At 38.6% G+C, this 14,296-nt stretch overlaps 1 protein-coding gene across 1 annotated transcript in view; it reads right to left on the bottom strand.

The window, feature by feature from the left end:
- The window catches only part of LOC139765660 (transforming growth factor-beta receptor-associated protein 1 homolog), a 57,173-nt gene extending 43,958 nt beyond the window's left edge, over window positions 1-13,215 (bottom strand). The window contains exons 1-6 of the mRNA XM_071693367.1: window positions 13,024-13,215; window positions 6,712-6,764; window positions 6,401-6,497; window positions 2,951-3,136; window positions 2,505-2,738; window positions 2,205-2,365 (exon numbers count right to left, since the gene is read on the bottom strand). Of these exons, the coding sequence (XP_071549468.1) occupies window positions 2,205-2,365; window positions 2,505-2,738; window positions 2,951-3,136; window positions 6,401-6,497; window positions 6,712-6,764; window positions 13,024-13,077 (785 nt within the window). The 5' untranslated portion in view covers window positions 13,078-13,215. The remainder of the gene's footprint in view (window positions 1-2,204; window positions 2,366-2,504; window positions 2,739-2,950; window positions 3,137-6,400; window positions 6,498-6,711; window positions 6,765-13,023) is intronic.
- Window positions 13,216-14,296: the final 1,081 nt, after the last annotated feature.

Here is a 14,296-nt window from a genome sequence, read left to right as displayed (position 1 = left end):
TGTGTTGATGTTTTGTATAAGATCTGAATGGCACATGTGATGCCTAATATGGTTAGTATTTTGATGAGAGGGACTGGCTGTCAGGGAATAAAATGGTAATAAGGAGTTCTGCAGAGATGCAGACGTTGTTTTGATTGAGCTAGCATTCTACTTATGTGATACTGCACTGTAAGTATGTTGTTGCTTGTCTGGTGTGAGGGAACTGTGATGTCTCTTCGAGGACAATTGCAAGGGGTGAGGGAAGAACAACTACTACTTAATGAATGAATAAATGTCATATACAATACAGTTATAACTTTTTTTTTTTTTTTTTTTTTTATACTTTGTCGCTGTCTCCCGCGTTTGCGAGGTAGCGCAAGGAAACAGACGAAAGAAATGGCCCAACCCCCCCCCATACACATGTACATACACACGTCCACACACGCAAATATACATACCTACACAGCTTTCCATGGTTTACCCCAGACGCTTCACATGCCCTGATTCAATCCACTGACAGCACGTCAACCCCTGTATACCACATCGCTCCAATTCACTCTATTCCTTGCCCTCCCTTCACCCTCCTGCATGTTCAGGCCCCGATCACACAAAATCTTTTTCACTCCATCTTTCCACCTCCAATTTGGTCTCCCTCTTCTCCTCGTTCCCTCCACCTCCGACACATATATCCTCTTGGTCAATCTTTCCTCACTCATTCTCTCCATGTGCCCAAACCATTTCAAAACACCCTCTTCTGCTCTCTCAACCACGCTCTTTTTATTTCCACACATCTCTCTTACCCTTACGTTACTTACTCGATCAAACCACCTCACACCACACATTGTCCTCAAACATCTCATTTCCAGCACATCCATCCTCCTGCGCACAACTCTATCCATAGCCCACGCCTCGCAACCATACAGCATTGTTGGAACCACTATTCCTTCAAACATACCCATTTTTGCTTTCCGAGATAATGTTCTCGACTTCCACACATTTTTCAAGGCTCCCAAAATTTTCGCCCCCTCCCCCACCCTATGATCCACTTCCGCTTCCATGGTTCCATCCGCTGACAGATCCACTCCCAGATATCTAAAACACTTCACTTCCTCCAGTTTTTCTCCATTCAAACTCACCTCCCAACTGACTTGACCCTCAACCCTACTGTACCTAATAACCTTGCTCTTATTCACATTTACTCTTAACTTTCTTCTTCCACACACTTTACCAAACTCAGTCACCAGCTTCTGCAGTTTCTCACATGAATCAGCCACCAGCGCTGTATCATCAGCGAACAACAACTGACTCACTTCCCAAGCTCTCTCATCCCCAACAGACTTCATACCTGCCCCTCTTTCCAGGACTCTTGCATTTACCTCCCTAACAACCCCATCCATAAACAAATTAAACAACCATGGAGACATCACACACCCCTGCCGCAAACCTACATTCACTGAGAACCAATCACTTTCCTCTCTTCCTACACATACACATGCCTTACATCCTCGATAAAAACTTTTCACTGCTTCTAACAACTTGCCTCCCACACCATATATTCTTAATACCTTCCACAGAGCATCTCTATCAACTCTATCATATGCCTTCTCCAGATCCATAAATGCTACATACAAATCCATTTGCTTTTCTAAGTATTTCTCACATGCATTCTTCAAAGCAAACACCTGATCCACACATCCTCTACCACTTCTGAAACCGCACTGCTCTTCCCCAATCTGATGCTCTGTACATGCCTTCACCCTCTCAATCAATACCCTCCCATATAATTTACCAGGAATACTCAACAAACTTATACCTCTGTAATTTGAGCACTCACTCTTATCCCCTTTGCCTTTGTACAATGGCACTATGCACGCATTCCGCCAATCCTCAGGCACCTCACCATGAGTCATACATACATTAAATAACCTTACCAACCAGTCAACAATACAGTCACCCCCTTTTTTAATAAATTCCACTGCAATACCATCCAATCCTGCTGCCTTGCCGGCTTTCATCTTCCGCAAAGCTTTTACTACCTCTTCTCTGTTTACCAAATCATTTTCCCTAACCCTCTCACTTTGCACACCACCTCGACCAAAACACCCTATATCTGCCACTCTGTCATCAGACACATTCAACAAACCTTCAAAATACTCATTCCATCTCCTTCTCACATCACCACTACTTGTTATCACCTCCCCATTTACGCCCTTCACTTAACTTACCTATAAATTTTGATAAACTGATTGGTAATAGTTATTATATATGGATGATAGTAAGATATAGCAGATATTCCCTCTGTCCACTGGATTGGGGGTCGTTCAGAAATACCAGCGGCTGTCACAAACATCCCAAGGCTGCCTGGTCCTGCTAAAAGGAATTCTTCCTACCAGAGATAAGAAAATGCAAAGTAGTGTCTACTATCTGCTACTCAAATATTTCACAAAAATCAAATTTCAAAATGATTCAGTATGAAGATTTCTATTCACAATAAATACATTAACATACAAACAATGAATGAGTACCTTAGCTATTCTTTTTACATGTGGGTAAGTTGAAGTAGCCTCATATGGAAAGAGGTCTTGACTAGTTCCAGATTCAACATTGAACACACTATAATGTCCCTGTCCAGCAACACATACAAAATTTCCATCCATGGCAATATTGACTGGCTCTGGTGTTGATAACTCTTTAAGTAGGGATACTCTGTCTTCATGCAGAGAGCAAATCTGTATACATCTTCTTTTACCAACACACAACTGTAAGTATACATCAAATCTATATATAAAAAGTCAATGGATATTTACATAAAACCTTAAAAGTGATATGACTCTTCCAATATATTTGTATATCATATTATCATCTATTCACACATGTCTACTCAAACCATAAAAAAATCAAAACTTAAAAATCTGAATACAGCATCTTATAATGATAATCTACAAGGTATAGAAGATCATAAATGTCTTACCTGAACAGTAAAGGGGTCAACTGTGTTTGGATTTTCGTTTACACAAAACACAGTAACATTCTTGATTTTAGGACCAGAGCCAACTGTGTTCAGAAAATCAGAGTCGAGCAGATACATATTTCCATCACTCAAAACCATCAATCGCCCTAAGGCAGAAGCTGTCTTTAGCTGAACCACCGTTTTTTTCTGATGTAAAGACATGTATAAACTTGTCAAATGCAAAAACATTTCAAAACTTACATGAAATCCATTGTGAAAATGAAGCCATATGAACTTGTATTGAACATTTCCTTACACAACACAGAAATAAATAAGGGTGGATGCAAACATAAAAATCAACACCTTACCAAACTACATTATGTAACAGTATTATAACAAATTAGCAAAATCATACAAATCCCAGTTAATCCAGATTTCAATACATTTTCGAATAATGTTCAACAGGTAGAATCAGAACTGAACTAAAAAACTTTTTGAAAGAGCTTATTTGAAAAACAAATAAGCAGTTAATTTAAATTTGTGTAATAATTATCAATAATTCATTTGTATAACTTATCAAGTTGACCCCATATAATCAGAAAATCAACTAAAATTCTTTTCATCAAAGCATCAAACCTATGAACAGAAAAATATAAACAGAAAGCATGGCAGTCACTAAAACACCAACTCCAAGCAAAATAGGAAAATAAGAAAAACACAAAGCTTACGATTCGAAATTCTTAAAACTGTAAAAATCACCATTATTTCTAAACCGTGCAAATTTAATTTTACACGTGTAAGTTCATATCACATAGCCCAAAAGTAATAGACCCCAAAAAATACTCATTCCCAAGCCAAAGTGAGTCTCACAGAAAAACAAAATTCAGACCAAACAAATAGTAACTCTATAACAATTCTGCCATTCTGGTTGTCCTGTAAAATTCTTCTTAGTGAAATAGCTGTTATGCATACTGCACTCTCTTATTAACTGTGCTGATTTCTTTCTCAGTTATGGACAGACCCATAAAAGCATCGGAGAGAAAATTTACTCTGGGGTTACAACACTTTTACCTTACAAAATGGAGTATATCCACAAGGATTCACCCCTTTCAACCATCCTAAAACATATGAGGCCTGCAGTTGCTTGCTCACACCATCCAAGAGCAACCTGTCCAGGTCCATGACATAATGCACATGGAAGGTGGCACAGCCATTTCCAACTCACTTTCATTTATACTTGCTCATTGGCACAATTTGGACTCAGTAACAATTGTTTGACATCAACTATGATGTCTTCGTTGTCATTTATGAACTTCAGAGGGTTAAACAGTACTACCATCTTTTATCTGTGGGCTTTGCATGATGCATCATAAGTATCATATTTTGAGGGTAAATGCAGAACAAGTGCATCAAAAATCAACATCTCAAATGTCATAATGTTGCACCATCTTTACACTATGCTCTGCCTCTCAGCATGGCATTACTTTAACATTTTTCTGTTTAGATTAGAATGGTTCTTAACCTCTGACATGAAACAAGTAATATAATAATGGAAGTGTCTGCAGTATTCCCCACAGAAAAGTGGTCCACACACTCATTTGAAAAATTCTTACTAGCATATGTTAGATCATACTAAGACAGATCTATCACTATTGCAGACAATACTTGAGTGCATTACTAAGTGGTATGGCACTGGCAAGATATTACAGACACTTGATAACTTGAGTGTACAGTACACAATTATACTAATAAGGATGGATACTAGGGTACCTATGGAGTTCTTGACTAGTGGAGACTGGCAAGGAAAACAGGCAGCTCAGTAATGTCTTTCAGACTAAATTTAGTGCCACATATGTCTACCTAGTTAATTTCAGCCCTATTTACCAGACAAAAAGTCATATAAACGGTAATGTGGGAATATTTCAGAGATTTTCTGATTATAGCACAATTAAATCTGTCAGGCCAAATCACTTAGATCCTTGTTCAAGGAAACAGATTTCTTCTCAATAAGAAAAATCTTGTATTGTTCTAAATCAGAAATTCATTTAAGTCAGAGTCTGCATGGTTCTCCTGAGGAGGTTTTCAAAAACTAACCAAATTTCTTTTCCTTTACTGAATAATATTTGCATGCAAAGATATGCATTGATGGGTCACTATAATGTTGTAAAGTCCAGTGAATGAGCATCTGCTGATTTCACATGTATTGTAATGATGTAGCATTGCCAAATCTTAGGGAAATGTCACATTGAAGTGCATAAAATGGTGTTCTAAACCCCTATAAATAGTGCCCTCTCATATGCTCTTATGGGTCTACCTAAAGAAATGGTAGTTCTTCCCTCATCTTAATTTTCTATATGATTCTGAAACTGGTTTCCAAGAATTTATGTAAAAGAAATCAGCTCTCCATGTAACTTGTGCATTTATCGTCACGTGTTTCACTGGACCTCCTACTGGACTGACAAATGGCATACGATAAGTTGTTCAAGAAGATATGTGTTGATAAAGCTGGTGGTATATGGAAAAGAGGTAGACCATGACAAGAAATGGATACATCCAGATCCATGAAGAGAACTGAATAGTGATGCAAACATTTTAGATGAGGATGCCAAAGTAATGATTTGGGATCATTATTCAATGGAGGTATTATGTGCACAAGACGATGTGATAAGTCAACTCTATGTGCTGAAAGGGAAACTAAAAAGCACTAATATAGAGTGTAACTTCATGTTTCACTTAATCACACACTGTGGATGTGTATGAGTGATGTGAGAGGCTGTATATACCTGATCCACCATATAAAACTGAAAGTAGAGATAATGATGATAGATGGATATCTGACAGATAATGTAGCCAAATTATTCCTCTAACAGGATGAGTACTAGTCAAATGCCTGGGAACTGGACATCTCAACCCCCTTGCCAGCCTGAGGAGCAAATATCAATGGATACAGTGCTGCAAATATAAGAAATCAGTCCCTACTTAAGTACATGTCTTTATACACTTCATCACCATATGCAAAGAGGAATGGATCTGATGATGATGCACATACAAATACTGTAGACTATTACACTAACTGTATATAACTACTCTTCAATATCCTATTCCATGATTTAATTTTTCTATTCCATCAAAAATCCTGTTATTTTCTTTTTCTCATACATCAATTTTTACAAAGAAAAACGAAGAAACCTGAGATAAGATCATCTTTACTCAGGCATTTGTGTTCAAGGTAATGTCAAGACAGTTCCTATAAGAACTCCAGTTTTTAACCTCTGTAGAAGTGACTACATTAATTAAATCAGCTATATGTACGTACAGCATTTTTCTAAACGAAAATCATCAACCTATCTTGCAATTCCAGCAGATAGTGTCAAACAGAAATATACATCATAAGTAAATTTTGCTGACATTTTTCAGATATCTCTTCTTAATCTATGACCTATTCTACATTAATGTCGATGTAATGCATACTGTTCCAAGATTTTTCTGGCTCATCTTGTTGGTGGAATAAAATATCTTGCCAGTGGTGTCATGTGTCCTTTCTTCAACCAGATAATGAACGACAATGCTGCACAAAAGAGAAAGATGACAAGATACGATTAAATTGTCTCAAATTGATTCTCCATGTGCAAGTCAATTCTGAAATCATGAGCATGAAAATGCTCACTAAGGGAAAGCTACAATATCAAAGATATGTTCCAAGACAACCAATCACAAAATCTTTAAACATTCCATAAAACAAGCATACCTTAAGCTTAATTGCAATACTTATTGATCCTTACCTGTCCTCTGATCCCAAGTACAGGTCATTTCCACTAGCTTCAAAGCACTCAATCTGAAACAAAATCAGATTGTAGTCCTTTACTCTCAGGAAATGGTGACAATGAAGCAACGGCAAATATCCTAAAAAATAAGTTTTTTTCACAAATATTCATCAGAGAAGAGAGAACTCAAGTTCCATATTCAGTTCCACTGATGGCAGAAAATATTCTACACCAAAATGACTAAAAATGTGACAATTCATTAAAACAAAAGTATCCATCAAAAAATAATGAAAAAAGACAAAATTGAGAAATATCATTTCAACAAGTCTTTTGCTACAAGGGAAGTTTCCGAGGGTTGAAAGTTTACCAATGTGACACCAATGTTCAAACAAGGGAATAAATCCCTGCCCAGATATTATCACCCAATTAGCTTAATGTGTGTATTTAACAAGCTTATGGAAACTACCAATGAAGACAAGAAAATAGTCATTGTTTAGAGCATGGTTTTCAATGAAATCACTCATGCCAAATAAGTTTGTAATTTCTTTTATGATATTTCCAATATGTATGATGGACATAAAGCAATATGAATTATTCAGATTTTCATAAAACATTCAATAAAGTCCTGTATCACAGATACTAGCATAAATCAAGTCATATGGCATGGATAATGTTTTACTTCCATGGTTAGAAATTTGGTTGACTGACTATAAACAGAGAGATTTGTTTAACAGTAAAGCTTTAGAACAGCCAAACACAAGTGGTGAGCAATAAGGATCAGTCTTGGATTATCAGATATAACACATCCACTTTTCTTCAACATGTCTGCCAAAATCAACAAAGCTAATATCATTATGGGAGCAATTAGGACATATGCATATTCAGATAAGGAAAACCTTTTATGTACTTCTTTATATGGCAACAGATAGACAGCACTCGGATTATGCATATCAGGTCTGGGCTCTACACCTCGAGAATGTTATAACTGCTAAGAGAATATACTGCAAAGACAACAAAACTGATACTTGGCTTTACAGACTTAGTATACAGAAAGAACTAGGCTTCACAGATTTAGCATGTGAGAGAATGAAGTGTCTAGATTTACCAACACTTGGATTTCAAAGACTGAAAGAGGATATAATCAAGATCAATAAAATCTTAATAGAAATGACATAAAAAGACATCAATAATGGAGTTACAAGAAGCACTCATGGCCTAACATATGGAAATACGATACCTGTTTGTAGATACAGCAGCAAATCAATGAAATGATCTACAAAATGAGTTAGCAAGTGCACCAAGTAACAAAGCCACCTAAAGAAGTCTGAACAGCTATGGGACAATGAACCTTGATTTTTTTTTTTTTTTTTTTTGCCGCTGTCTCCCGCGTTTGCGAGGTAGCGCAAGGAAACAGATGAAAGAAATGGCCCAACCCACCCCCATACACATGTATATACATACATCCACACACGCAAATATACATACCTACACAGCTTTCCATGGTTTACCCCAGACGCTTCACATGCCTTGATTCACTCCACTGACAGCACGTCAACCCCGGTATACCACATCACTCCAATTCACTCTATTCCTTGCCCTCCTTTCACCCTCCTGCATGTTCAGGCCCCGATCACACAAAATCTTTTTCACTCCATCTTTCCACCTCCAATTTGGTCTCCCTCTTCTCGTTCCCTCCACCTCCGACACATATATTCTCTTGGTCAATCTTTCCTCACTCATTCTCTCCATGTGCCCGAACCATTTCAAAACACCCTCTTCTGCTCTCTCAACCACGCTCTTTTTATTTCCACACATCTCTCTTACCCTTACGTTACTTACTCGATCAAACCACCTCACACCACACATTGTCCTCAAACATCTCATTTCCAGCACATCCATCCTCCTGCGCACAACTCTATCCATAGCCCACGCCTCGCAACCATACAACATTGTTGGAACCACTATTCCTTCAAACATACCCATTTTTGCTTTCCGAGATAATGTTCTCGACTTCCACACATTCTTCAAGGCTCCCAGAATTTTCGCCCCCTCCCCCACCCTATGATCCACTTCCGCTTCCATGGTTCCATCCGCTGACAGATCCACTCCCAGATATCTTAAACACTTCACTTCCTCCAGTTTTTCTCCATTCAAACTCACCTCCCAATTGACTTGACCCTCAACCCTACTGTACCTAATAACCTTGCTCTTATTCACATTTACTCTTAACTTTCTTCTTTCACACACTTTACCAAACTCAGTCACCAGCTTCTGCAGTTTCTCACATGAATCAGCCACCAGCGCTGTATCATCAGCGAACAACAACTGACTCACTTCCCAAGCTCTCTCATCCCCAACAGACTTCATACTTGCCCCTCTTTCCAAAACTCTTGCATTCACCTCCCTAACAACCCCATCCATAAACAAATTAAACAACCATGGAGACACCACACACCCCTGCCGCAAACCTACATTCACTGAGAACCAATCACTTTCCTCTCTTCCTACACGTACACATGCCTTACATCCTCGATAAAAACTTTTCACTGCTTCTAACAACTTGCCTCCCACACCATATATTCTTAATACCTTCCACAGAGCATCTCTATCAACTATATCATATGCCTTCTCCAGATCCATAAATGCTACATACAAATCCATTTGCTTTTCTAAGTATTTCTCACATACATTCTTCAAAGCAAACACCTGATCCACACATCCTCTACCACTTCTGAAACCACACTGCTCTTCCCCAATCTGATGCTCTGTACATGCCTTCACCCTCTCAATCAATACCCTCCCATATAATTTACCAGGAATACTCAACAAACTTATACCTCTGTAATTTGAGCACTCACTCTTATCCCCTTTGCCTCTGTACAATGGCACTATGCACGCATTCCGCCAATCCTCAGGCACCTCACCATGAGTCATACATACATTAAATAACCTTACCAACCAGTCAACAATACAGTCACCCCCTTTTTTAATAAATTCCACTGCAATACCATCCAAACCTGCTGCCTTGCCGGCTTTCATCTTCCGCAAAGCTTTTACTACCTCTTCTCGGTTTACCAAATCATTTTCCCTAACCCTCTCACTCTTCTCTGTTTACCAAATCATTTTCCCTAACCCTCTCACTTTGCACACCACCTCGACCAAAACACCCTATATCTGCAACTCTATCATCAAACACATTCAACAAACCTTCAAAATACTCACTCCATCTCCTTCTCACATCACCACTACTTGTTATCACCTTCCCATTTGTGCCCTTCACTGAAATTCCCATTTGCTCCCTTGTCTTACGCACTTTATTTACCTCCTTCCAGAACATCTTTTTATTCTCCCTAAAATTTAATGATACTCTCTCACCCCAACTCTCATTTGCCCTTTTTTTCACCTCTTGCACCTTTCTCTTGACCTCCTGCCTCTTTCTTTTATACATCTCCCACTCATTTGCATTATTTCCCTGCAAAAATCGTCCAAATGCCTCTCTCTTCTCTTTCACTAATACTCCTACTTCTTCATCCCACCACTCACTACCCTTTCTAATCAACCCACCTCCCACTCTTCTCATGCCACAAGCATCTTTTGTGCAATCCATCACTGATTCCCTAAATACATCCCATTCCTCCCCCACTCCCCTTACTTCCATTGTTCTCACCTTTTTCCATTCTGTACCAGATATCAAAATCCCCATTGCCCAAAGTCACATATTCACAAACACAGCCATCTATGTCTACAGTCTGAAGAGGACCTGAAACTAATCTCAGGTTATATCTACAATCCTAGCAGAAGGATTTCCATTACAGATATGACAGAATCATGCAAATGCTATTGAAAGTTAACAGATGACGGACTGAGTAGCCATATGATCCCTAGCAAGAAACCTACTTTTAATATCATATACTTTTTGGCTACTAGGTGAGATTTTTTACAGGCTCTGTTATTCTTTTGCAAGGATTTGAGCAAACTGAAGCAATGTGGTATACAGGAGATGATGTGCTGTCATGGGCAAAACCAGGGAATATGAAGAGGCTGGTTTAACCATGGGTAGGCCTTTGGGGCTTGGTTGTGCACAGGGAGTACTGATTTCAGGGGACTATTCATTACAACCAGAGTGCAAATAAGAGCAAATGCATTTCTTCATCTGTTCTTGGTACTACCCAAATGACATAGAAAATAATTTTTTGCTACGTAAAATGCAATGCTCCATACCTTGCTTCACAACTGTAATTGCACTGTCTCTCTACACACTACTCTGGTACTGCAGACAAATTAATGTCATATCCAATACTAGTGGAGCTAATCTATACTTTTACCAATGTTATTTAAAAAATCAAATTGCTTTCATGTGCACATTCACTTCCAAAAAAAAGTACATGCAATCAGTTCTGGTACACATTCTTAAGTAGTAAGTGGAATACAAAACAAAAATATAGTAAATCTCAGCCTTTATGCAAAGTCAGGTCTTCATAACTTCTATTGGCTACTAAGAATTTCATCTTTTAATTCAACCCCACATTATCCATGATCTTCACAGATATCTCAACTACTAACCAATCATAATGAAATGATATGCCAGTTTTACCGTATTTCCACAAAGTACAGTATCACTGCTAAAAAATTCAATGATGTTTCATAAAAAGCTCTGATATGCCCCTAAACTGGAATTCTACATATGTTTATTGTCTTCTTACAATAAACTACCACTAGAATTGAATCATATTCCACTGTTATATTCATGGCAGTGATAAATTTCAACTTCGGTGTTCCTGTTCATCATTCAAAGAGAACTGGTAACAGTAGCACTTAGTGTTCCTGACCGTAACACCATTCATGGGCAATCCAGGATCGAGCACATAGGTATAAATCCTGGTTGCAGCAGTCAGGCCACAGTCAACCCAACTGTTCATCCCCCTAGGCATTGGTTGATAAAAAGGGTACCTTGTTCAGGCTAGGGTATATACATAAATAGCATTAAAGGATGACCTTGATTAGGACCTCAGCTGATCATATCTTCTCAGTTAAAAAAAAAAAATACGAGTGCCTAGATTATGGGTACAGCAGCATTGATGATGGAACAGACTCCTAAGGAGGAAGTAGCACAGCACTGTGTAGCACTTCTGTGAAAGTTTCTGTTATCAAAATTCCAGATTCCAAATGCAGTACAGTGGAAACGGTCATGTTAGGGATCAAGTGTGTTCTTCAAAAGGTTGTATAATTCATGCACTATGAAGACAGAAGCCAAGGGAGTTCAGGCATTAGACTTGGCTGAACCTCTTCTAAGCCTAGATGGTATTCCGTTCATCTGTTATGCAGGTCAAGCAACTCATGATTGCTATCATTCTATAGTCCGTGGTGCTTTGGATACAGGGTGGAGAGAAGCCGATAGACTTACAAAATATTTCAAAAGTTACCTGGCCCATTTGTAAAGCTGTACCTAAAAGTACTCTTTGGCCACTACCACTACCCTATTGCAGTCTCCTATTAATGGTGTCATACGTCGTTAGGTTCAATATCTTTAGAATCATTCTTATTTTACCAATTCTCTGTTTCTCATATATCTCGAATTTCTTTTACATATTCTTCCTCTTATTGACTTTATATTACTCTTATGGGGTACCTTAAATCATTTCACATAGATAAGAGTAGTATGTAGAAGCATTAGGTACAAACATGAGGTAGTAGTCAGTAGGAACATTAGGTAGAAGCTTCTGCAGACACTGCGCTAGTCTTGCCCTCTGCCAGTGGCCTGTTAAGGGTGAGGCAATATAGGCTAAGAAGTAGCAATGGAGTTCACTAGTTATGGAGACTATTGCTGTATCCGCCCCCTTGAGGCTGTGTCCACCCCCTTGAAGGAGTTCCAGAAAGGAACAGGCATCAGAGACATAGATAGATAGATGTTTCATTGTCTGCCATCATCAAAGAAAGCCAAAACACGAACGTCTATGTGTGCACATAAGAATGCAAATTTGTTACGCAGGATCGTCCACAGGGTGAACAAGGGTGGCACTTGTTCCCTTGGATTATGAGAAAATAACCGTTTTCCTATAAAGTGTTTTGAAAAACCTAAAAATACATGTTACACCCATCAAATACCACAATAGTAAGCTTACCACATACCATTCCCCTGCTTCTACTAGCTTCACTTCAAGGACTCGTCCCATGGATACTGCCTCTGAACTCTCAAAAAAATTAATTCCCCTGAGGATGCCCATGAAGTTAGGCCTAATCATTGACTTTGGTCATGGTATGTGAGATATGACACCCTCACCTCCCCAACCCATCCTCGGACTAGACAACATTTCCAATGGCAGTACAAACCTTCAAGTCCACTCTATCCAATACCGACACCAGGTCAAACGCCTTTAGTGTCATCTCTAAGTTCCTTTTCCTGCGGCACTTCTGTCAGGACGATATCAGTTATCTGTCAATATTCCATATGGTGGAAAATAATTTTAAGATTCCCCCAATGCCGGACAGCCGATTTGGTTACAGCTGCCGTTGTTGTGACAAGATGGGGTCGCTTTGATAACAATTTTTTTTTCGCTCTGTTCGGATTTCCAAAAAAGAAGATATCTAATAATGTATACTGGTACAATATTCTTTTGTAAGCTTTATTTTCATCTCACTTTTTAAAAGTGTAGGATATTGGTAACTAACAGAGGAAATGTAAATAACCTTGATACATTGAGAGCTTAAAAATTCCAGACTTTGATAAGGAATCAATAAAATAATTCTGATAAGACGCCTCCTGCCATAAGGGGAGGAATGTAAATTCTCGTCCATTACTCTTTTCATTTTCAGCATTTTGTGCTCTCTAGTTGACCAGTGCTTTTATCAGAAAAGTGATTTACGGTATTATCACCATAACTCTTACAACTAATTTTGACTATCACGCCCTCTTCATTTCCCTTTTAATATGGGTAAATTGGTGTTTTCCATTCTTTCCCTTTAACCTGCTCCTTTTTACCCTAGACCTCAAACTGACATATATTACTCATGGAGTGACTGAATGGATGAAGAAACTACTTAGTCAGCTAACAATGAAGGAACTTGGTTGGGCATGATCAATCATTGCATCCTACTTTTTGTATTACTAGTTCAACAAGGAAGACTCAAATAATTTGGGAACATCCTACTGGTGATGGATTGTGGGAAAGGCATAGGTGGATAAGTGCCCAAGTTCCCCGTTTTCAATGGGGACCTTCTGGTTGCACGGGAAACGACCACGTTCCAGCAGGTGACCATTCAAACACAGGCCGAGTAGTTAGGGCCATTTAGCAACCCACAGGTCATTCCCCCTCCCTCGGTCGACGATGATATTTCGCAGGACGTTGTTGCTTTCCTTAAGCATCATATGCAATTCAGCACCAACCCGGTCAATCCTATAACTCGTCTTCTTTGTAGGTGAAAACAGCTAAATGCAAGAGAAATGGGGTATTTGAGTTGGAGTTTATTTTGGTAAAACAAAAAATATATTCAGATTCAAATATTTGACAAAGGACAGCATAGAAGTGTGTACAATCTCTAATTTCCAATGTGGTGCTCGTAACATGTTCGGAATGAATGATGGCATGGCATATGTGACAGAATA

Source organism: Panulirus ornatus, chromosome 55, assembly GCF_036320965.1.
Source record: "Panulirus ornatus isolate Po-2019 chromosome 55, ASM3632096v1, whole genome shotgun sequence".
Classification (NCBI taxonomy): Eukaryota; Metazoa; Arthropoda; class Malacostraca; order Decapoda; family Palinuridae; genus Panulirus; species Panulirus ornatus.
This window is presented reverse-complemented; position numbering and strand designations above follow the sequence as displayed.